The sequence below is a fragment of the Schistocerca serialis genome, chromosome 1 (genome assembly GCF_023864345.2).
Source record: "Schistocerca serialis cubense isolate TAMUIC-IGC-003099 chromosome 1, iqSchSeri2.2, whole genome shotgun sequence".
Lineage (NCBI taxonomy): Eukaryota > Metazoa > Arthropoda > Insecta > Orthoptera > Acrididae > Schistocerca > Schistocerca serialis.
In genome coordinates this window covers 292,552,242-292,577,994 of record NC_064638.1, presented here as the reverse complement: position 1 = coordinate 292,577,994, position 25,753 = coordinate 292,552,242, and the positions used below count along the sequence as shown (strand labels likewise).

The window sequence follows — 25,753 nt, the reverse complement described above, 5'->3', positions numbered from 1 at the left end:
AAATGACTTTTAAAAAACGTGAACACTCGCTGAGCTGACATACCTTCCTCACCTAACCATGTAAAGTGAAAAAATGCTGCTATACAGCTTAACATCCTATCAATAAAATTGAGATTGCCATTAGTGCAAATATGGCACATCACAACACCATACATTATCAGTCAAATCAAGGACACAAGAACTTAGCATTGTAAATCAGAGATAATGTATTTTGGTTATTTAAAAATATTTAAAAAAAGAGAGGAGGAAGAAGAAGAAGAAAGAGAGAGAGAAGCAGTAGCGTGTTATGTGTGAAAATGGGGGGGGGGGGCGGGGGAGGAGGAGGGAGGGAGGGAGGGAGGGAGGGAGGAGGAGGGAGGGAGGGAGGGAGGGAGGGAGAAGGGCATTTAGATCTTTTAGTTTGTTAGATTTGTGCAAGTTTATTTGAAGTTCATGCAATTCAACGGTTACATATAAATTATTTTAGAAGTGAATAATTACTAACAAAATTATCTGTTGTTGTGGAAATTGTTTAACGTAGACAAGGGTGCAAAAATTGAAATTGTAGAATAGGATATAAAGTAATTTAGTGTAATATGCGAACTTTTGGTAGATTGTACTGTACAGAAGCTTACTGATGTTTAAGGTATCCTTTAGAACAACTGTATTACCTACCACTCCTATACTGAAATATCACAAAACTAAATGATACTAATTCAATAACTTTTGAGTATAAGGCAGCCATGAGCAGTTAGTGTAAGAAATCTACTGAAGCATGTGCCGAGGGTAGTTGAAGTAGATGAGAATGTGAATGTCCTTGACTAAAGACAATGGAAATAAGCTGAAAAGCACTTTCCAGCAAAACATTAAATGTGTGTATATGAAGTACTGCTTTAATGCACCAAAAAATAAATAAAAATAATTAGTATACAAAAATATATATACACTGTCATAATAAACTTCTTCAAATACTTGTCATTCCATAGTATGTACACAATTATATGAACAGACCCATGAAATCATACCAATAACCACAGTTGTCTACAACATTCACAAACACAGAAAAACAGTTTTGTACAGTTGCTTGTCTTTCAATAGTTCATTTAAACAGAACTAAATGTATAGTTTAAAAATTGTAAAAAATGAAAATAAGCCTTGTGAAACTTTTATAAAAGTGAATGAAAATTACAGACGGCGTCGTCTTAGTGACTTTTGACAATATTACCGTACTGACAAGAAATGTTCTGTGAGGTGGGATTCCAATGGTTAAAAATACAGCTATTTTGCTGTACATTTTTAGTCCTTGCACAAGAGTAATTATATCTCAGTGTTCCTGCCTCTGCCCTTTACTGACGTCAAGTAACCTCTTACTGTTAATAACTCTTGTTGCATTGGAATGGGGGGCTGAATGATTGCTCTATCCTGTAATGCAGGCTCCATGAAACTTACTTATTAGTCATTCATTACTTTGTTCTAAACTCCCATTCACTTCGAACTGATCTTGTTCAATTGGCTTTTTAAGCCACGTTCCCAAGCCAGCCTTGACAAATGCAAGGACCAACTGCTCCTTTGCCATCTGAAAATGAAAATTAATTTTACTGTACTGATGGGCAGGTAACTGAGTATAACAAAAATAGGTACAACTAATGGCACAGGTACTAGAGGACCTAATATTTTACGAGAAATAGGAAAGGGCCGGAGAAAATTAAGCTACTCGGGAATTACACTACCAAAGACTACACATAAAAAATGAACGGGATGAGAAGAAATTCGAAAAAGGTAATATTGGATGAAATCAGCATATCTGAATGACTATTGTAAGGTAGTGAAGCATCAAGTGATTACAGTAAGTTGAATGGATTTACTATTTTGAGCTACAGGAAACAGCTATGGGAAAATAGAGACGGGTCTATAATAATTCTGAGGAAGATAGAACATATGAGGAGAGAGTCCACCACCTAATCAGGCCTTTTGAGCTTAGGTTTTCTGTACATTTCCAAAACAGATTACTGCAAATTCAATGGTTTCACTGAAAACTAAATGGCTAATTTCCTTCCTCATCCTTATTCTACCCAAGTTTGAATGATATTTTTAATGATCTTTTCCCCTTTCTATCTCCTATTCTAAGAGGAGTAAAAGGAAATATGATGCGGAAAGGAGAGGTTAAACACAGCCTTATTAACTGCCAACCTAATCACAACTACTTATTTTTAAATGGAAGAATGTGGTTCACTTTACAACAGTAGCAATTCACTCTCTCTGCTACTAATGAATAAGAAAAATGAACACACCTGATATTCACGTACAGCAAGCTTTGCATCAGAATACAATGCTGGTTGCTTCACAGTGTTCATTTTTGTTGTGCCTTTTATTCGTCCAGCTAGATTCAGGAATCTAGTAAAAAAAGATTGCTTGGAAAGCCTTGATGCTGTTCCACTCTCATCCTTTCCAGTTACTGAATTTATTATTTCTGGGCCTTCCATACCTAAATTAAGTGATAATATTAGTCGCTTACAATGAATAACAAAAGAAAACACAATTTAACAAAGTCTTACAAGATGTAGATACAAACCAAGTAAATTAAAAGACATAATATTACCCTAATCAAATGTAATATGAGAAAAACAAATAAATACAAGATTTAGGAGTCACATAATTTAAAATTAAAGAGCCTGAAAGAAACTGATTAGCAGAGACCAGATTATTTGCCTATTTGGCTCTTTTTCACCGGTTATTGCATATTTTAAACTAAAAACTAGTGACTATGCATATTTTCACTCTATGTTTACAATATGTTAAAAATATAGATGAGCTGTCCCTAGCTCAATCTATTTTTGATGTCTACAGATTCACTGCAACCTAGAACTGCTTGCAATCGCTGACAGAGACATCACTGCCTAGCAAAATCATTACAGGAGAGGAACAGGAACAGGCAGACAGAGTCAATGTTACTGCGCCCGCACCCTCGTTTCATTCCCTCTGTACTGAACACATCGGCAACAATTAAATTAAACTATGCAAGCTTTTAGTCACACTGCCATTGTTTCAGTTTAGCTTTCTATTTACTACTACACAATTGGACATGTTTACGACGTGTAGTGTGTAACGTGTTGTGCGCAATGACGCCCAGAAAAAGGAATGCTGTATCGTGGATAGCTGACCATCCTGGAACATTTACATATGACGGAATTGTTTTATATTGTCGAGTTTGAGAGAAAAATGTTTCCTGCAAAAACAAGTTTCAAATAGATCAGCATGATAAGACAAGTCTTCCTTCGAAGGAACACAGAAGGAAGGACCACAACAACAACAACTTCTGACAACAGCAAGTTGCAATAGCAGGGATTTGTCCAAAGGTAACCAAAAAATTTAGTTTAACATGGATCCATGTGAAGCATTCATTGAAAGCAAAATTCCTCTTCACAAACTTACAAACTGTATCCTCAAAGGCTTCCTGCGTACTTGTGACCGTTACATTGCAAATTTAATTGTTGGTGCTCTAAAAGAAGAGCCTCCTTCTTCCTATTTAGCGGCCTGCAAAGAACCATTCTACGTGAACCATTCTACGATTGCCAGATTTGTGAAGAAGGGTATTAGAAAAATATTTCCAGAATCTTCTGCAGATGAAAGGGTGTGTGTTTATTTCAGATGCTGCTCCCTATATGATCAACGCAGGTAAAGCCCTCCGAGTATTTTTACCCCAGTTTGATTCATGTGACGTGCTTTGCTCACGGAATACATTGTCTTGCTGAAGAAGTATGTTCCATGTTTGTGAATGTAAATAAACTGATTTCATCCATAAAGAAAGTGTTTCTAAATACTCCTGCTCGCATCAAGATCTACAAAGAAAATGTACCAAATGCGCCTTTGCCTCCCGAACCAGTGGTAACACATAGGGGTATGTGGGTCGAAGATGTGTTGTTTTACAATCAACATTTCGATGCCATTAAAAGGGTAGTAAATCACTTTGATAGTGCAGAGGCTTTGGGCATTTCGCCACTGCAAGGAAGCTTTTGATGATTCCAGTATTAAAAAAAGGCATTTCTGTAATTAGCTCTCATTCATCCCATATACCTTCACGTGTTAAAAGGCTTGAAACCCAAGGTTAGGCATGGAATGGATCTATTCAGTTAATGAATAAAATATTCTAGTGAACTACTCATTGCCAGAAGTATTCCCAAGATAACTTACAATAACCCAGGCTTTGTACCCTTAGGTCAAATTGATAATTTTATTAATGGGACGGGTGAACTTTTACCAGAAACAATAAGTGCCAAGATAGCACCCAAATTCAAATACTGCCCAGTTACCTCAGTTGATGTAGAACGGTCCTTTTCCTGCTTATAAAAATGTTTTGAGCAATCGATGACACAATCTTAATACCGAACATTTGGAACAGTACTTGGTCGTTTGTGTTTACAATAGTAGAAATCCTTGGGTTACAGAAGAGATACTGAATTTAATTGGTGAAAGGAGAAAATATAAAATTTCAGGAAATGAAGCAAGCAAAAAGGAATGCAAACGTCTCAGAAAAGGTTTAAGAAGAGATAGCTAGAGGATAAATGTAAGGATGTAGAGGCATCTGTCACTAAGGGTACCATAGACACTGCCTACAGGAAAATTAAGGAGACCTTTGGAGAAGAGAGAACCACTTGTATGAATATCAAGAGCTCAGATGGAAAACCAGTTCTAAGCAAAGAAAGGAAAACAAATAAGTGGAAGGAGTATATAGAGGGTCTGTAAGAGGGCGATGTATTCGAGGGCAATATTATCGAAATGGAAGAGGACATAGGTGAAGATGAGGTGGGAGATATGATACTGCGTGAAGAATTTGACAGAGCACTGAAAGACCTAAGTTGAAACAAGGCCCTGGGAGTAAACAACATTCCATTAGAACTACTGATAGCCTTGGGAGAGCCAGTCCTGACAAAACTCTACCATCTGGTGAGCGAGATGTAAGAGACAGGCGAAATAACCTCAGACTTCAAGGAGTATATAATAATTCCAATCCCAAAGAAAGCAGGTGTTGACATATATGAAAATTACCGAACTATCAGTTTGATAAGTCACAGCTGCAAAATACTGACAAAAATTCTTTACAGACGAATGGAAAAACTGATAGAAGCTGACCTCAGGGAAGATCAGTTTGTATTCTGCAGATATCTCTGCTAGTGTCTGTATGTGTGTGTGTGTTTTAATAAACATTTCCATTTTATGATAAATATAGGATTTATACAAGATAGTAGAAGGAAAACTAGTGTAAATCAAATCAAGGACCTCATGAACACAAAACTTACTCAGTAGGAATTCAGCTAACAGATTCTTTCAACACATTGCAAATGTCAAACTCAACAGCACTTTTAAATCTAATCATCAAATGCTCTTGCTTCTTTTTTTCTCATACTACAGGGTGTATACATAGGCAAGAAATAAACTTCTGGATTTTTCCTGGGTTTCCCTGTTAAAAAGACACTTTTTATGGTTGAAAATGCACTCTTTCCAGGTGAAAGAAGATTTTTTTCCATGTTACGTGATAATATACGTTCCCTCGGAGCTGTAGAACGTATAAATCCTTTAAATGGTAAAGGTTTTATATACTGGCATAGAATTCCCGGCACTCTCGGCACAGAACAACACATTCTGGGAATATCTTTAATGCACAGCAACATGTACACCGCATATTTTGGTATTACAAAAGTATAAATATGAATTCACAAACTAAAGCATGGTAGTTTCTGTACACCGAACACGAAAACATAACAAGTGTGATGCTCATGCTACAATACAGAAAAAGAGACCACAGTAGTTCTCTGAGTGGCATGGTAGTTAACTTTGAATTAGAGAAAATATGGCGTGATAATACGTATTCTTGTTTTGCGAAATATGATTACTAGATGATATTTTTCATCAAGAAAAGCTAAGCTTCCACGTATAATACTGGTTGTCAAAATTTTTTTGCTTTTTTTTTCCAAGCACATAGTTATGCAGGATCTTAAGAGCAAAGCTTATTGCAACAGCTCAATATTTCTGATAAGCACGAACGCAAATTTCACTGCTGTGCACCAAACATTTCATGGATCACCTGGCAGAATACATGTAGCATTGAGCATTTTGACTTTTCCATAGGAAAGCCATTTACATGTAAAAATGCTCAAGAACTTTTTGCCATCATTACTGTATAATTTGTAATTTATGAAATAACTAATTTTGGTGTGTATTATCGTTTAAGATACATCAAACACGTATGTGCCAGCAAAACTTTAAATGATGGCACAAATGGCTGGTCTTCTGGGCCCAAAATTTTTCTATGTGACTGGTCTCAAAGTATTAAGTTTTGAAAGAGTTAAACTCTCCACAATTTTAAGAAATTCAAGCACACGTTCTTTCAAGTAAATAGTTCCTCTTGAGTAAAAGGAAATTTACTGTGAAAGTAACACTTCTAAATCCACCATTCACAATATTTTTCCATATCTGTTAGCAATGTAAACAGTGTGATGTCACACTCGCTGAAAGTAGTTTGTTGTTCCGAAGTATTGTATAGTTTTCATCATAAAGGCTCTGACACATTTTGCTGTCTGCAGACGCTTGTATGAGCACCGTGTTTTGTTGTTATAAATAGCACACTTTGCTTGCAACTGAAGTTTTATTTTGCTGTCATTCTCTCAATTATGTTTTACTGCTGCAGTATTATTCTGCAGTAGTGTATCAAAGTAAAATTTTTTGTTAGAGTGTCAGTTCTTAACAGTCAAAATGACAGAAATTTAAATGAAAACTAGTATAATGAAAAATTCCCAGAATCCTAAAATATTCCCTGGTATTTCACAGATTTCTCCCAGATTTCCTGCGGAGTATACACCCTGTACTAGTTTAGGTGGAAGATGAATCAAGAAGTTATAACAACACAGTACCAACAACTTTTTGTTTTGAGAAATAATAAAATTTTTGTTTCCTCATGTTTGAAGAAGAAACAAAACTATTGTGTTAATTATATTTTCAGATTGTAGTCCTACGAGAAAATGGTCACAAAATGTAAATTTGCACTTACAGTGTATTACTGTAGTATTTTAGTTACAATGGTACATACCAGAGGCCTAGTCAATTACGTAAGTAGCAAGCTAATATTGTTAAGTGTCAAGCGTACTCATCTGCATTGGAGTTTCTTTTATAGTCTAAAAACTGCATTTCTTAACAGACATTATATGAATTGTCAAAAACTAATTTAGAGGAACACTTTCTTCATACAAAGCTTCAAAATTTTTTTTTTCACAATTTAAATTCTGTGAAAATGTATAATGAAGAGAGATTTTAGACCAGAGATGTAACATAAGATGTACCACTTCAGTGTAGAAATAAAATAATGATAAATATCCATACCTACAGTCCAGTTGACACTATAATTTGGTGCTTTTCCAGGTTGACGAACCTCAGGTGATGTTATAAGACTCATAAGAGGTTTGTTTAATCTATACGGAGGTGGCAACCCTTGTATAGTACTTTCGATTCTTCCACAGATAGCTCTGTACGTAGAAGAAAACAGTTAATAAACAAGTAGAAACTTATGCCGTAACACAAATATATCATCATACATTACCTATACATGTGACTTGGGTGAAAAAGGCTGCCAAGTACAATACTTTCTAGGTAAACAGGTTCAATGAAATGGGATAGCAAAGCCCCCTGCACACCAACAACATTCCACCTCGCAATTTTGTCAGAACATGACATAGTTAAAAGCCTCTGTCCCTGCAATAATTCAAAATGCCTATTAATGCCAGGCGCTCTAAAAGTATTTATGTCATAAATTTAACACAGGTTAATCTATGTGAAAAAAAATATATATATACACACTCCAACAACCCTTCAATGGAAATGGTTTGTAAAAGCTGGACTGTGTTTCTCTAGCAATGGAGCATTTTAAAACAATATCACATGAAAAACTATAAATTCATCTTATAGTGGAGATGCTGAGTTGCAGATATGCACAACAAAAAGACTGCCACAAATAAAGCTTTCGGTCATTAAGGCCTTTGTCAGTAATAAACGTTTCACACACACACACACACACACACACACACACACACACACACACACACACACACACACAAACGAACACGCACGCAAATGCAACTCATACACGACAGCAGTGTGGTTTCAGTTGTCTGAGACTGCAGTCGTGAGTTCAAGTTGTGTTTGCGCGCGCACGTGTGTGCGCGCGCGCGCGTGTGTGTGTGTGTGTGTGTGTGTGTGTGTGTGTGTGTGTGTGTGTGTGTGTGTGTGTTGTTGTTGTTGCTCCTGACAAAGGCCTTAGTGGCAGAAAGCTTTATTTGTGACAGTCTTTTTGTTGTGCCTATCTGCGACTATAGCACCACAGCTATATGGTGAGTAGTAACTTTCCTTTTCATAATATTGCTACATTCCATACTGGATTTTCCATTGTTTAATATTCATCTTAAATACATCTCTGTTATACATTCTTTACTGATGAAAAATCTACTTCCAGAATTACACACACAACCAATTAGTAGTAAATATGGTTGCTTTTCAACCAATGCTGCTGATTAAATGGAAAAAATACATTTCTTAATAGCCACTTAAATAAATTTTGTGTAATAGATCTGAGGCACAGGCCTCATTATCGGTCATTTTAGATGACAGAATAGTTGTTTGACACAAGCATAAATAAGATTCTTCAGTGGCAACTCTGTGAAATTACTTCTACTCCTCCTACTGACATAATTACTCACATTACATTTTGGACTATGTCTCATCAAACTTCACATGGAGCCCACTGCATTTTAAAGTGTATTTGTGTGAAATAACTTTTGTACAAAATTATATGTTAATGTGCACAGCTTCAACCAATGTCAATCTTTGTAACAGAACCTTCCATCACACCTTTCATTTTGCATTCAGATGCAAACAACTTTCAGCGTTACAATCTTTCAAAGAGAAGCTGACTCACACAATGAGTTTCCAAAACTATTTACATCATGTTGAAAAAGTTATCATAAAATTTTAACATATTACGTAGAGACATTACCCATCACAGATTTTAAGTTCACAAGAATATCTCTGACTAGTTTCTTATGACATGTAACAGTATATAACAAGCTGATTACCTGCAAGACACCATCCCAGGTCTGAATTCCATCACTTGATTTAACTGGTATAGTACCTTCTCCAGACTCTATTTTTGTCCGAAGCTGACCACGAGCTCTTCTGTTGGGATGTTTATCCAGGGAGTCATCTTGAGACACTGCTTCATGAGGAGAAAATATCCTTCGGATTAAAAGAGAAGAAATATCATTATTAATAACACAAATACAATATAAGTATCAGAAATATAACAAAACTACAAATATTGCACAAAATAAATTGTTCATTACTAATTCCGTAGTTAAATTAAAACAAATAACAACTAGTTATCACTGTTAGCATTCAACCGCGATTCTTATACACATATTATAACAACGTGTTTCGAGAGACAATGCTCTCGTCATCAGGTTGTAAAGTCTATGTCATGAAATTAAAGGGTCTAAAAAGACAAAATACCTTCACAAATAGTTGGGAAGTCCATAGAGTAAAACAGAATTAAAAGTATATTGGACTGTGGGTCCTTGTCTTACATTGAAGTTGTTGACACATGTCGATGGCCGTCCCATAGCTACGAAGTATGCTATCGCACTGTGCCGGCTCGGGAGCTGTTGTGGACTGACGTGCCTAGGCGTTGTGGCATGGTTACAGCCGTGTGCTTGACGGTAACGCTATGCTATTGGGCGCCTTATTTCCTTATTGCATTGGTCTTCCATCGTTAGCCTCTCGCAACTCCGTCAGTGACATGCTACAAGTTTAAAGTCGCATACCTACACTAAAATAATTCTAAAAAACCCCTAAAAAATCTCATTTCTTTAAAATTATCTTGTGCATTTACACTATTGCTTTGCTTCTTTTCATGGATAGCTATCTCGAATTCCTCTAATAAATCAAGTTTCCTCCCTTTCTTTTCTACATGCAATATTTCTACGTTATCTTCTATGCTATTAAGGAGATGGCCTGTTTCATACATATGGTTCGCAACAGCTGATTTGTCATAATTTCCTAACCTGAACGCATCTTTATGTTCTTTATACCGGATCGCAAATGATCTTCCTGTCTGCCCTATATATATTGAGGAAATAGTAAAAAAGTTCAACGACGCACATAATAAAATAGAATTTACCATGGAGTATGAAACTGACAATTGTTTACAGTTCCTGGACCCGAATATAAAAAAGCAGGGCAACAAACATGTGTTCTCCGTTTATAGAAAACAAACTACGACTGATGCCGTGATCCCGAATGATTCATGCCATCCGCAGGCTTATAAAGAAACTGCTTTCCGTAGTCTCGTGCATAGGGCAGTCAATATACCTATGAGCGAAAAAGATAGGGAGACCGAAATTAATACCGTTAAGAGAATAGCGATGAATAATGGTTACAGAATAGATATGGTTAAAAAACTGTTACGGAGAAGTAATAATCGCAAAAAGAAAAAACCTCATAGAGAGAAAGTGAAAATTATCACGATGCCATACTACGGAACAGTCTCTCAAAAGATAGCAAATATTTTTAAGCCATACGATGTTAAAATAGCTTTTCAGACTAATAACCTAGTGAGGTATAGCCTTAAGCACGATATTGGAGAGAAGAGAAATAAGTTTGAAAGATCGGGAGTTTATAAGATTCAGTGCAGAATTTGTGATGCAAAATATATAGGGCAGACAGGAAGATCATTTGCGATCTGGTATAAAGAACATAAAGATGCGTTCAGGTTAGGAAATTATGACAAATCAGCTGTTGCAAACCATATATATGAAACAGGCCATCCCCTTAATAGCATAGAAGATAACGTAGAAATACTGCATGTAGAAAAGAAAGGGAGGAAACTTGATCTACTAGAGGAATTCGAGATAGCTATCCATGGAAGAAACAAAGCAATATTTTAAATGCACAAGATAATTTTAAAGAAATGAGATTTTTTAGCGGGTTTTTAGAATTATTTTAGGGTACGTATGCGACTTTTAACTTGTAGCATGTCACTGACGGAGTTGCGAGAGGCTAACGATGGAAGACCAATGCAATAAGGAAATAAGGCACCAATAGCATAGCGTTACCGTCAAGCACACGGCTGTAACCACGCCACAACACCTAGGCATGTCAGTCCACAACAGCTCCCCAGCCGGCACAGTGCGACAGCATACTTCGTAGCTATGGGACGGCCATCGACTTGTGTCAACAACTTCAATGTAAGACGAGGACCCACAGTCCAATACACTTTTAATTCTGTTTTACTCTATGGACTTCCCAACTATTTGTGATGGTATTTTGTCTTTTTAGACCCTTTAATTTCATGACATAGACTTTATAACCTGACGATGAGAGCATTGTCTCTCGAAACGCGTTGTTAAAATATATGTATAAGAATCGCGGTTGAATGCTAACAATGACAACCAGTATAATGACAACTGAATATATGTATAAGAATCGCGGTTGAATGCTAACAATGATAACCAGTATAATGACAACTGCTACCTCGAGTCCATAATGGATTATATTAAAAATGACAACTATATATTGGGGACAGCAAAAGTAACAGCTGGCATAACAACTAAGGTATCTCCTTTGCCTTCCATGCATGTTTCTTCCATTATTGCATTCTTAATGATCAACTAATACTGTAGTTAAGTGGTAGCCAAAGCTCCACTGCTGAACGTTTCTATTCTTTATTTTGAAAGAGCTGTGAGTTATAGTGAAATGTCCTGTTTTTAAGCATTTGCCTTTAACACCATTTCTAAGATTCATGCATTCATTTGTTCAGCATGCCTGTTTCAATCTCAGTTCAAGGCACAAATCAAGAGTTTTCATTTCTTTCCCTGGTGAGTGTAGAGCAATGGGCACAGGTCCAAGGGAAATGGTGGAACCCTGGAATCTAAGAGCATTAACCCCCACTCCATCCCCGCCCCCCTCCCTCCACTTAAAATGTCAAACTCAAGGATGCCATATGGTATATGCCTACAACAGCAGGACCCCGCTTTGGTTCCCGCAGCAGGCACACCGTTTTCATACAATCGATGCGCTTGACACACGTAGCAAATGGTCACGTCACTTGTTCCCGTGCCGCAAGCATACGCAACTACGCAAATTGTAGAAAACTTTATCTAAGTGGTGAAACATATTAGACCTTTAATTGTTTGTGTGGGCCTCTTAACATGTAGGTACATAAATATGAATCTTTTTCATTTCTGTAAGACATGAAACAGATTTTGGCCCCAATTTGCTGTCCCTAAAATCTGCCGCCCTAGACTCCTACCTACTCATCCTGCTGGTAAATCCAGCACTGATCAAACCAGCCTAAAGACAAAGCTGAAAAAAATTAGGTTTAAAACAACACATAATTTAATGGAAAAAGTGGAACTATGAATACTGAAAGAAAAATACTTTGCCACAACTGATGCAAGAATAAGAGTCCAGAAAAATGTCATTTTGGTGAAACTGGGATCTTTTGTAATTTAATTACATCAGAAATTTTCTCTATTTGGAGGAAATATGCGATAGAGACAAAAAGGAGTAAAGAAAATTGACAACACTGTTGTATATTAATACTGACAATTATGTTTGGATAATTGCAGAAAATTTTTACAAGGTTACTTCATAGGTTATATCCTACGAAGAGGGCATAAGAAGAATTTAATCCCAGGATTAAAGTTTTGCATTATTTACTCTCATAAAAGAAAATTAAATATTTCCACTACAAAGAAGTCAACTTCATTACTTGAGGTACATGCAGTAATGAAACTTAGCATTTATGGACTATGCTGATGTTTGTTGTTGCCTGGTATGCAGTGACGTAACATACCGCATTGGACTGTTCTGAAAATGATAGACGTAGTACAGTAACAGCTGGTGTAGATGATGATTTCTGTGCTGAAGAATGGGAAACCATCACATATGCCAAGCAAGTTAAGAAATTTTTCTTGTGATGAGAGCCCAACTTTCACACTCAAGATACTGTTGGAAGCTATATTTCCTCAATTCAGTCAGTTCTTGGCATTATCAACCTACTGGAGAACAGTTAAAAATAAAGTGGTGGGTACAGTATTTAAGGTGTTTTTTCTTAACCTCCTTTATTATGTTCACCATGTGTGATCATAAGCTGAATAAAACAACTTTTTAGAAAAAGCTATTTCTTTTTTATGTGGATGCATCCTTTAAATCTAAGATACCAGTTGGTGATTTTTGATGTGACTTGAAGATGTAGGAGGCCCATGTGGTCAGCCTTTGTTGACTTTCCAAACCCTGGAGAGCTGCTACTTCTCATTCACGCAGCTTTCCAATTGGCACAATGAGGCTGACTGTACCCTGTTCCAGTCCTCCAACCAGGAAAAAAATTCCTGGCAGTACTGAGTTCTCTGCATGGCATACCTGCATAACCAAATCCCCACTTTGGGAATACTTGCACTTAAGACGACAATATATGTATCCTCATTTTATATTTATTTGTCTTCTAAGCTGTCACATTAATTCTATGCTGTGACAAATTATGTTCCCCATTTGCTGGTGGTGTGGTGGCACACAAAGTTTGTTATCCCAGTGACCACAATTTGTACCTTTAATAACAGAAAACAGCCATTGCAAGGTTTTCTTTAGATTTACGAAATATATAAAAAATTCTACACAACTCTCACTCAACATTACACTATGTGTGATATCTTCTGGTTTCCCTCTTAACAATTCACTTTACAATTTCTATGACAGGACTGGAAGTTCCAAAACCGTCTTCTCATATTTTGCAACTGCAAATAAAAGATAGCTTAATGTAATTCACATAAAAGTCCTAAAAACACTGCAATGACGACAACAGTAACAGAGCTGTAAGTGATCTGAATATTACTGAATGTCACTGAATAGTAGAAGAAGAATTAGAAGAAGAAGACAGAAACATTAGACAATTGAATCTACTTCATAAGTACTGTGATTAAATGTAGATAATAAAAGGAGGGGAGAGGAGAAGGTGTGGGTGTTTGAACTTCTCCTTACTAGTGGCCACACATCAAACATAAGTCACAGAACTATCACGACAAAGATTGTGAGAAGAGAAGAGCCACTAGCTAACAGCTTTACATTATAATTGTTTTCAGAAATATACAGTTTCTCGTTACCTACCTTGCATCACCACATGGAGCTGTGCTAATATACAAATGAAATTTTATGTTTTCCTTCAGTTGATAATACCCCACTGGATTAAAACTGAAGATAGAATCCTGTGCTGTGCCTTGAATTACAAAGGACATATTTCAATAACAAGGTTTATTTATAGAATGTACTGTAAAATAGATTATATTGATGCATTTAACTCTTAATCACAAAGTACTGATTGATGCTACATACTTTCATCAGCATGTAATTCCAGTTGTGCGAAGAGGAAGTCACAAAGACAGCGGCGTGCCACAATTTCAGCATGTGTGTCATTAAGTGCTGCACCATTTACGCTCATATGTTCACCATTTACACATTTGGTTCCAGTTGTAACACAGATCACTTTTGCGTCTTCCATCTGTGGTCCTGTGGTCATCACAATTCCCGCCAGTACCTTTCGTCGAGCATGGTTAGGTTGTCGTTCTATTAAAGATGTGAATTTGTTTATTACTAACCTGCAAATAAGGGGAAATGACAAGACCATTATTTGTTAACACGAGAGTTTTCAACTCGCTCTAAAAACTTATTCCACAAAGAAACAAACTCAATACATCAAAAATAATTTATTATTACTCATAATGGACTCTTTTTTACATAATAGGAGAAACAAGGGGGCAGAGCAGTAGTACAGCTCCACACAGCTGATGGTGCTGCCAAGTGAAGCATAAAAGTTTGGACCATGTGCATGAGCTGACATTGCACACAACTGGACTTGTTTAAGACTCAATCAGCAACAGTTTTGATCAAGAAAAGCAAATAAAAGGTCTACAATTTATTACTGAGAAAGTAAAACACAGTCCTAGCTGCAACAGGTTCTAAAAATGTCATCTGGCTAGGTCATGCCACATTCCAGTTTGAAGTAGTACATGTTGTTACCTCACAGTCCAAAGATGGAAAGTGGTAGAGGCAAATACCTTCACAGGAACTTGCAGTGGCTTGCTGTTGACATTATTAAATTTCACTTCAATAATAATGAGACTGTAGATCTTTCGTTAAGTTTTCTTGATTAAAACTATTGCTGGTACTATTCTACAAGTACAACTGTGTGCACTGTCAGCTCATACACATGGTCCAAATTTTTATGTTTCACCTGGCAAATAAGAATGACAGTGCTGACAAAAAGTGTTAATGAGCATGCAAGCAAAATTTAAAAGTTAGGTAAGCCAATTATGTGTAAATTACAGCAGGTAGGACACATTGCTGGTTGGAGTGGGATTCAAGATTTTACAACAAATAATAGCCAGATACGGAAATGAAACACAGATGATAAGCAATTTAGACAAAAAGAAAATAGAAGCTTTCAAAATGTGGTGCTACTGAAGAATGTTGACGACTAGGTGGGTAGATCATGCTAACTAATGAGGTGGTACTGAACAGAATTGGGGAGACAAGAAATTTGTGGCACAACTTTACCAAACGAAGGGATCGGTTGATAGGACACTTTCTGAGACATCAAGGGATCACCAATTTCATACTGGAGGGGAGGAGGTGTGTGTGTGAGTGTGTGTGTGTGTGTGTGTGTGTGTGTGTGTGTGTGTGTGTGTGTGTGTGTGCGTGGCGGGGGGTGGTGGTGGGGGTAAAAATTGTAGGGGGAGAGCAAGAGATGAATACAGTAAGCAGGATGCACTAGTTGTTTGGAGATGAAGAGGCTCGCACAGGATAGAGCAACATAGAGAGCGGCATCAAACCAGTCTTCGGACTGAAGACCACAACAACAACAACAACACCAAATATGAAGAAGCAAAAGTGCAAACAATAAATACCCTATTGACAATATGAATTAATGTATTATTAGATAAAAATTTCTGCAATAATGTGAACAGTATAAAGAAATATTAACTATGACACAACTATTTGGAAAAAAAGAGTATAACGAATGCGAATGCATGCCAGAGGATGGCCTGATGGCATTGCTTGGTACTGCAACTATCTTTTCTGCTATGTAGGGCTTTGGTGTATACATGTATAGTGTAAGACTGTAGCATTTGTGAGAATACTGGAGTGCACACTATTATTACTACGTTCCCCGTTTCAAGGCTTAAACATGATAGTGATGACATCGGGGGAAGGTCTTCAATTCACTTTACAAGTTAACATATCGCTAGGATTTGTAAACTGTTCCTAGTATGCTAAACTTAATGCAACAATAATTTTAGTGAAAGAAAGGAGTTAAGAATTGAAGAAGCTTGATATTATTGGATTTTTCCCCACAGCGAAAGTTATCATCCATATCAGACAGCTATAGTATCACAGTGATAATCAGCATTAGAAATAAATCACCTTTAAAGATTTATGTATAGCAATCAATGATAAAAATTTAAAAGAAGCAGAGCCCAGCTTTTATTTCAACTTCCAGCAGGTCCAGAGAGAAATCATTCTTTGTGGTAACATAACATGTATACATTTCAATTATTTTGTTGTCTTAACTTATTTAAAACTGTCATTGCACACAAAATTTTGTAGTGATGAAGTTCACTAATATACATTTTGTCATTCAATTTATCAAGGCACCAGAATTCAGCATCAAATTCAGTTAAAATTAACAAAGTAATCTGGAAATTAATCTTGTTGCGGGTTAGTAATTTTAATTATCATAACTGCAAAGCTAAATTATATCCTAGTTTGTTTCAAATTACAAATACAGCATAGCCAACCACTGCTGCAATGCAAACCTCCCTGAAGTGTCATGATTTGCATGTCAAGACAAGTTACCATCAAAACTGACAAGTTAATGATACTTTCAGATGAAGTAATAGATTGCAATATAAACAAGATTTATGATACTTAAATTCAAATAACAGTGTGGCAACTTGTATAGAATATGGGAATGCTAACGGAAATTGATTTTACCATTAAAGTCATGGAAATCTTGAAGTAGTCTAAAAGAATCATGGAATTCTGAGACACTGTGCAGACAAAAATTTTCTAAGTAATTTCTTACAAATAAGTCTGACATTATACTTTCAAAAGAATTGTTATAACATTACATCAGGAAACGTGAAGAGAAGGACTGAATTATTGTAGCTTTTACTGTTCACTCATACTACCTCCATCTTACTTATCAGCTTGCATTATCTTCATTGTGGGCTGCAGGCCCCTAAAGCTTCATGTCCATTTTCTGAAAAATTGGATCCCTGTCTCTACATGCTTCTTTTGTACATCAGCACAGTACATTGGACAGGAAACAAACCAATTATGTTCCTATGAGGATATCTTATATACTTGAGGATTATAGGTTATCAAACAATGACATGAATGGTGACGGATGACAATAAAGAATTTGCAAGAGCAACAAGACCTTATAACTTATGGAACTGTTGATAAAATTGTAAAGCCTATTTGAATTTGGGTTAACCAGTAGCAGTTTATGTGGTAACTTGCAAAAAAGTGTGCTATTGAAAACTATAACAATAATTAGTTCAGGAAAATTAGGAATGTCATTAAAAGAAAACCTGCAAATCTCAGGGACATCTTCTAACTGAACACTTTCACTATCCTGAGATGAGTTACAAGTGACTAGCCTACATTTCTACCTTTGCTTCACTACGTCATACCTTATTATTTAATGCACAAAATTAGTCTCTTTTTGTCACTAGGGGTCTTGTCGTCCTAAGGATAAATTTAAGCCTTCTGACTTGAAAGTTAAACTCAAAAATTTATTAAGAGACAGCTGATTTCTCATCAAGCCATTCTTCTGGCCATTTTCAAGTGGTACATACTGTTGTGCTAACATCCCCTCGTCAGACTTCACAGCCCATGGTGAGGAAGGCCAGCTTTCTGCACAAGGAATCATGCTGCCAGGAATGGAACATCATTGGTATGGCACTGTGCAAGGACCAGGCCTCCACAGTTGTGACCTGGATTATCCCACTCTGGGGCCCACAACTGCCTCGGTTGACAATGCGATCAAAAGCAGCTCCTTGCCATAATAAAGTGAGGCCAAATGACTGAAAGTAGCTTTCTTCAACAGATGCATATGTCAAGACATAATCCATACCAGCTGACCATCCCATGTGCACCAACCAGTATCAATCAGTGTTTAGATGAATCATCTGCTAGCTGCTGGTTTTTGGGCCACTGCTAGACCTGATGCTATCAGGGCTCAAGCGGCATCCATCAAATGGGGGTCACCTCCTGGATGTCCTGAACCAGCACCTGCGTGTCCCAAGGGGTCTTAGGTTTGAAGCCTGCACTCCAGTGTGGCTCGCACCTGGCACACTGCCAGAGCTGCTGGTCATCTGGTGCACTTGCACCCTGCTGCTGGAGAAACACCTTATGCCAATCTCAAGTCCACAAGGCTGCTGCCACTGCTATTCACTAAGGCTACTTGCCAGGCCAACAACCATGTGCCACCATAGCCAAATTCGTCACCTTGTGCTTTGCTGAAGCATATTCTGGGGACAACACACATCAAAGTGACACTGCCTTTGTCCACTGTACGAGTCTCTTGCTAAATAAAGGCTGATATTGATACTGGTGCACATCTAATTCCATGACCACCGGGAAACTGGTAGACATACTCAAAGAGCACACTAACCCGAGATGGTCATTCTGACAAATAATCATGACATTAGCTAACTGAGCTTTTCTGGTATGGTAATAATATAGTGTAGGCACACATCATTTAAGTACTGTAAGCAAGCTCTCCATCTCAAGAACACATGACATGCAACCAATGATTCAATGTCAGAAAGAGCAAAATATTTGCCAGACTAGTCAGCACAAAGTTTTCTGTGTATAAAATTCCATGTAAATCTGGTATTATCATATTACAGAAGATTGCATTCAGAAAATAATAACATGGAATGAGCTGAATTGGATACCACTATGAAAATGGCAGCTTCACAATGTTTCAATAATAGTGACATCACGTGCTTCAATTAGTCTGTAAAATATCACTTCTCTGGAAATTCCATTTCATTTAAAATGTCACACAGTACCACTTAGTAGAGATAGAATTCTAAGTTGACACAATGTATTACTATGGATGCAATAATAATCTACACCAAATTGCATCGTCTGCACTTTCCTTTTTACCTCCCTGGAAATTCCTAGTAATCATGGGTGAGTCACTGACACCAGCAGTGGAAGAAACTTGCCTGCTGTGATAATAGTGCCAAAGTTGGTTGAAAACCATAAAAAAGTATGTTCAATAATGGGAAGTTCAAGTTGGAATATCAGCTCTCAGAGATAGTGATCACATGTGCATTTAGAAAGAAAAACACCCACACATTCATTCACACAAACAAGCACACCTGACACACACACGACAGCTATCTCTAGCTTCTCCCAGAGAGAGAGTCATGTATGAGTGAGGTGTGCTTGCTTGTGCAAATGTGTGTGTAAGTCAAGTTCGGCTGAAATCTCAATGTTTAACAGTCTTTTCATTGTGCCTGTCTCCAACTCCACATGTCATCTCTACTGCAAGTAGCAACCTATTATTTTGGTCAGATGAGTCGAAGTCTCTACTTCACTCCATGGATGAAAATGTATGTGTGTAATACTGATCACAAGACAATTTGGATTCATCACGTATGGTGTTCATTGCTGACACATGCAGGTGTCTTAAAGGGACACATTGGTACATTTGTGACTGGGTGTACACAAAGGTCTTGTACTTTAGTTCAAATACAGAAGATGTCTTTTCAAGACAGAATTGCAAATGTATACTTACAGGAAAATTACTTTAAACACAAACTTTCACCATCATTAGGGGCCCACATAGCCAACAGATTCCAAGCTGTTGAATACTTGTGAAATAATACCCAAGGTAGTACAAAATGTCACTCAATGTGGCAATTGCCTCTATGCCAAAACTGAACATCCTACTGTGTGCAGCGAAGTATACTGCATTGCTTGTTTTATTGCTTATTTGTCAAAGGTAAATGTGGTGGTGTGTATGTGAAAATATTTCTGTATGAAACAGTTATAAAGCAACAATAGACTACATACGAATTCACATTTTAAAAAATAAAAAAATAAATAAAAAAATTAAAAAATAAAAAAGCTTTAAATGTTCCATTAAGGTTTATCCTTGCAATGAGGAAAACAGCAAGCAGCCACTGTTAACAACGCTATTTATTTACGCAAAAGTGCTGATACTGGTTTTGAATCGACAGGTTCATCTTCAGATAGCTGTTAACATTTAAACACAAATTTGTCGATGTTCACATCAGTTTTTCGCTGTTTATCCTCCTTGTAGTGAAAGTTCCCTGGGGCAGTGGTGTCCTACAGCAAAAAATTATGAGACAACTGATCTATTTAACTGTAACTGTACTTAATAGCAATTGAACACAACGTGAACAAATCTTTAAGGTAGAACTATTTAATTTTAGGTTGTTTACGATTAAAATCATTATGTAGCAAATGTGTACTGCTTGTATTCACAAATTAGTGACGAGTATAAATAGCACTCTTTTTATCACAGAGTGGCCGAAAAATGTGGAGGAGGAGGAGACTAGTGTTTTAACAACCTGTCGACGACAAGGTATTGAGATATGGAGCAGAAGCACAGATAAGGGAAGGACGGGGAAGGAAATCGGTGATGCCCTTTCAAAGCCTGACACTACCTATGGAAATCATAGAAAACTTAAATCAGGGTGGCTGGACAGGGGTTTGAACTGTCGTACTCCTGAATGTGAGTCCAGTATGCTAACTACTGCGCTGCCTGTATATGTATATACTGTTTAATTCTGCACACCATCCAATTTAATTGACAGAAATGTCTCATTTTTAATAGTTCTGGCAGTCACCACATAAGCATTGTTTTGTTTTCCTCTCCATTGTGTGATTAAACATTGCTAGTGCAACACTGACATTTGATGAAAGGAATTATAGTTTTTTTCTACACTGTTTGACAATTACTAAGGAAAAGACACATTGCTGGAGAGGAATAATCGCACACAATGATGGATGACATGACACACAGTACGTAAGTAATAGAGGTGGAATGCTGTATTTATAATTAAAAATGATAGAGATTTCACCACAGGATAACAGACATAAATAATGTTCATGGCGGCACCGGTCAGACTCCAAACATGAAGGTTGAAATCAGCCTCTCATAACGGAATGTGGTTGCCTCCCTCAGGCAGTAATGCATATTTTGCATCTGTCATTCCACACTGGCTACCTAACTGTTGAGGAGTCCTTTGGAGATATTGTTCCACGCCTGTCTCAAGGTAGTTTTCAGTATTTGCACGCTTTGGGGAGTATGTGTTCATTGAGAAACACGTCTGCCAAGAGCATCCCCGGCATGCACTATAGGGTTTAGGTCTGGGAAGTATGTAGACCATCCCACATGTCCAGTATCTTCCCTTTCCAGTGTCTGACACATCAGAGATCCTGTGTGGTCGGGCACTGTCATCCAGAGAGAGAGAGAGAGAGAGAGAGAGAGAGAGAGAGAGAGAGAGAGAGAGAGAGAGAGAGAGAGTCGGGACCCACTGCACCCCTGCAGATGGATATGATAATCCCCCTGCAATACCATTATGCTGTAATTATACCTCGCACAAAGATATGCAAAGATGTTCGTCCATTGTGAACAATGCCTGCCCACACTAAAGCACGTAGGCCATACTGATGCCATTCATAAACATATTAGTCATGTGTTCCACAGCAAATGTCAGTTGCTTCTCACACGAGCACATGTAAGTTCAATGTTTTGGTTGGTTTCAATGTGTTCTCAGCCTTCCAAAAGTGATTTGTGGCAGTGAAAAACTTGTACTCTTGATAAGGAATGTTCCCCAAAGGCCTGTTTCAACTTTTGAAAGGTCACACTACTGAATTTCCCACGTTTAACACGAAACTTGATTGCATAACATTGCTCTAAATTCTGCTTTTCCACTTCCATAGCACACAACAAAAATAAAACTTCCATGATGCCAGCCTAAAAATCATGAAATGGCTGTACGGAACTGAAACTCAAGACTGAGGATTTGGATGGGATGAATGCACCGGTCTACAGACTTAGAACACAGGGTTGCCAGATCGCTCACTGTTGTCAGTCTCATTAATTTTCTCACAGCCTAATATGACAAACAGTGACAGCTTTGAACAGCTACAATGACTTCAATTTAAGCTAAACTTTCACCGAAAATGAGATATTTCTGTCAGTTAATTTTCAAGTTATGAGCCATTAAAAAGTAAATACATTTTCTTTGGACCTCTCTGTATATCCAAATGGTGTAGCGCATGCATGCACAGGTTTTTGCCACATGGAAGGCTGTGTACAAAGACGGCAATATGAGAAATATAACACTACCAAAGAATTTCTCTCTTAGATATGTTACAACATGTACACTGATGTGACAATGGAAAATTTACCAAATACAAACATTTCACTACATGCAATTTACATTTAATGAGCACTGATTACACATAAAATAAACAAACAAGGAAACCAATTTGTTAGTAAAGTTACTGAAATGATACATGTAAATAATATCATATGCACAGGAAACAAAACAAACGATGAGAAAAAATTGCAAATAAATAAATGAATATTAAGACAATGAACAGTATACGAATAAGTGACAGCAAGTTGAAAATTAACTATTGTATTAACCTTTTAAACTCTGCAAAGCACCCACAGGGCACCTTCGTGCACTCTTATTTAAATCACAGTAAAACAGTGGCAAGCACAGCACGGCACAGAGAATTGCAAGAGTCTCTTTGTGGAAACAATGAGGCCCCTAACAGTTAGGGTATACATTAAAACAAAATTGTCTGCCTGCATTCAAATATATTTACACAAGCATTAAAATACAAAACTTTTCATTGCATATTCCATCATAATTTCACTTCAATTATTTACAAGTGAATCACCGTCGTCATCAAAATCACTGTCACTTAGACATTCCTCTAAAAGTTCTACAATGTATTCCTCAGAAAGAACTGTGTGGGAAGAACTAGCCATTTTGCATGTACTATCTTCAACATAATAATTACCTTTCTCTCAACACAACTGCCACAGTTCGACACTGAGTTAACATGCACTTTCCGAGAGTGCAGTACTACGTAGCATTGATGCCTAGTACAATCAGATTTGAGAATGGAGCATGTGTGAGCTATAAAAAATCCTGTTGAATGAGGCTTGACATTGGGATGGAAAACAAAATTCAAAATGTCGAGTGCCACTCACTGTTGGAGTGAACTGGGTTAACATATGACTAAGTGGGCTGTAATATTTTTGTGTAGTGTTTAATTTCGGGTTATTGTTAGCATGCTGTTATTGTCAAAGGTTGTAGTTTTTGTTTCAAACTGGAAAGCAGATAAATGAGATTTTACAGAAATGCTGCATTGGCTAATTCAGTCTGTTCATTGAGGAGATGAAGTGGTGATTTGCTTTTATGTAAATATATGTCTCTCTCTCTCCAAGTAAAGTCATAAGGCTACCTTTCTGTGTTAACGCTGCACGAATGTTGGTCTCCAACTAACTTAATAATTTTTTTCTGTAAAATTAGCTAAAACTGGGTGTGCGGAAAACAGACATGTTACACAGGGCACAACAATGAAACCAACCAGTATTACAGTCAAAATTGCAATACAGGGAAACTGGATGAAAAAATAAAAATAACAAAATAAAAAGCCAAGTTTGTCGACATTAAGGGACCCGAACTTAGAAAATGGTTTGGGCTTGCTATCCTTATGCGAATTGAAAACAAAAAAAGCAAGGATCGATAATTACTGGTCAACAAATCGGTTGATAGACACACCTGTATTTCACAGAACGATGGCCAGCAACCGATTCCGACAAATATTATCTTTTTACATTTTTCCAACAACATTAAACCAAATCATGCCAACTGGCTTTTCAAAGTGCAATTCGTAACTGATTATTTTTCCAAAAAGTTTAAATGTTTAATCTAAATCAAAACATCTCAATTGATGAAGGAATGATACCGTGACATGGACAGTTAGATTTTAAAGTTTACAATGCGTCGAAAATTACAAAATATGGCATACTCATTCAGATGCTGTGTGTTTTCCTCATTCAAGATATATTCCAGTGTTGGACAACCTTTAGCAAAAACAGTGATGGAACTATTACATGGATAATTATTATAGCAGTGTAGAACTTGCAGAGAAGTTACTTGAAAAGAAAATTTGAGTTTGTGGAACGACAAGGCAAAGTACAGGATTTCCGGAAAAATTAAAGGGCGCAAAGGTCAATGTGTTTGAAGCTTGTCATCAACGGAAAGGTGACAAGCAGCCAGTGACAAGCCAAGTAATCTGAATTAGCGCTGAAAGTGCCAAGCGAATAAATTTGTATGAGACGTGTGGATGGCAAAGTGTTAACGTCACTTGCTAATATGATGAATGCTAAAGAAAAGAGTGATACTGCAAGGCACAGTAAGAGTAGCATCCATAGTAGCGAATTCAGCACATCAAGTTCTCAATAAATGTTTTAATACCATGAGATTCAGAAAAAAAAAAAAAAAAATCTTTCTCATAGGATCCTGAAATATAGACCGTACAAATGACGAAGAGGATGATGCGTACGCAAAGTAACTAGTCACACAGTGTTCAACAGCACTAACATGAATTTGTCACCATGATGCACACAAATGATGAGTCTTTCCTGGGAAAATTGCCAGGGAGGAATTCAGTAGAATGATACACAGTCTTCCTGTGAGCATACCTGCCGTGATGGGCGGGAGCTTGAATCTCGGTTATTACCCATGCGAGCATAAGCACTTGCTGTCTCGTGGTGTGATGCAGTTTTTTTATGTAGCATGTTGTGTTGCAGGTGTAGAAAGTGTGGTGTGGCTTGAGTCTTAATACTTTGTTACAAGCTCCCAAGAATGGACATTGTAGTGTGTACTGCACTATTCAAGATATGAAATGTTCCTAGCCATGTGGTGTGTCTGTTGTGGACCAAGTGCGGAACCAAACTTCAGTTTCATTGCCTCGAAGAAGAGAACTGAGAGGTTATGGTGGAAGTAGGCAGAGGCACATGAGGATAAAACCCTGTCGTATTAGCAGATGGTTGTAGTGACCCAGGTGTGTACAGGGCAGGGCTGGATTGGTAGAACCTATGTGCGGAGAACAACCATCACAATGAAATATCTGGATATGCTCTTCAATGCTCTCTATTCCATGTCTTCGAGAGTTGTCTGTATTGCAAATGTGAATACTGATAAACTATTCGAACATATGACCTGAGTCTCAAACCTTCTCCCAGTTTGTAGCACATAGTATGAGGGGCATCTCTGGAAAGTGAGTTTGTATATCCTGATCTTCTTATATGGAGCATTGTTATTCCTTAACTTACAAATGCTGGAGTTTGTTATTTACATCGAAGCTTACCTTAATGTTCATATTTTTAAATAGATTGCTTGTTTTGTAGGATACTCCCCCTAAAAAAAAGCAAGAGCAACTTATTTTCAGCTGTTTTCTATTGTTCAAACGGCTCTGAACACTATGGGCCTTAACATCTATGGTCATCAGTCCCATAGAACTCAGAACTACTTAAACCTAACTAACCTAAGGACACCACACACATCTATGCCCGAGGCAGGATTCGAACCTGCGACCGTAG

The 25,753-nt window shown here is 37.3% G+C and overlaps 1 protein-coding gene across 3 annotated transcripts in view; it reads right to left on the bottom strand.

Annotated features, from left to right (window-relative positions):
• Positions 1–369: 369 nt before the first annotated feature.
• LOC126468814 (double-stranded RNA-specific editase 1-like) overlaps positions 370–25,753 on the bottom strand; it is a 157,343-nt gene continuing 131,959 nt past the window's right edge. For 2 of the 3 annotated variants that reach the window (XM_050096581.1, XM_050096580.1), the window contains exons 7-13: positions 14,407–14,669; positions 14,182–14,290; positions 9,099–9,258; positions 7,571–7,722; positions 7,354–7,496; positions 2,271–2,464; positions 370–1,555 (exon numbers count right to left, since the gene is read on the bottom strand). In XM_050096581.1, the coding sequence (XP_049952538.1) occupies positions 1,436–1,555; positions 2,271–2,464; positions 7,354–7,496; positions 7,571–7,722; positions 9,099–9,258; positions 14,182–14,290; positions 14,407–14,669 (1,141 nt within the window). In that variant the 3' untranslated portion in view covers positions 370–1,435. The remainder of the gene's footprint in view (positions 1,556–2,270; positions 2,465–7,353; positions 7,497–7,570; positions 7,723–9,098; positions 9,259–14,181; positions 14,291–14,406; positions 14,670–25,753) is intronic. The other variant, XM_050096582.1, reaches the window with a different exon arrangement.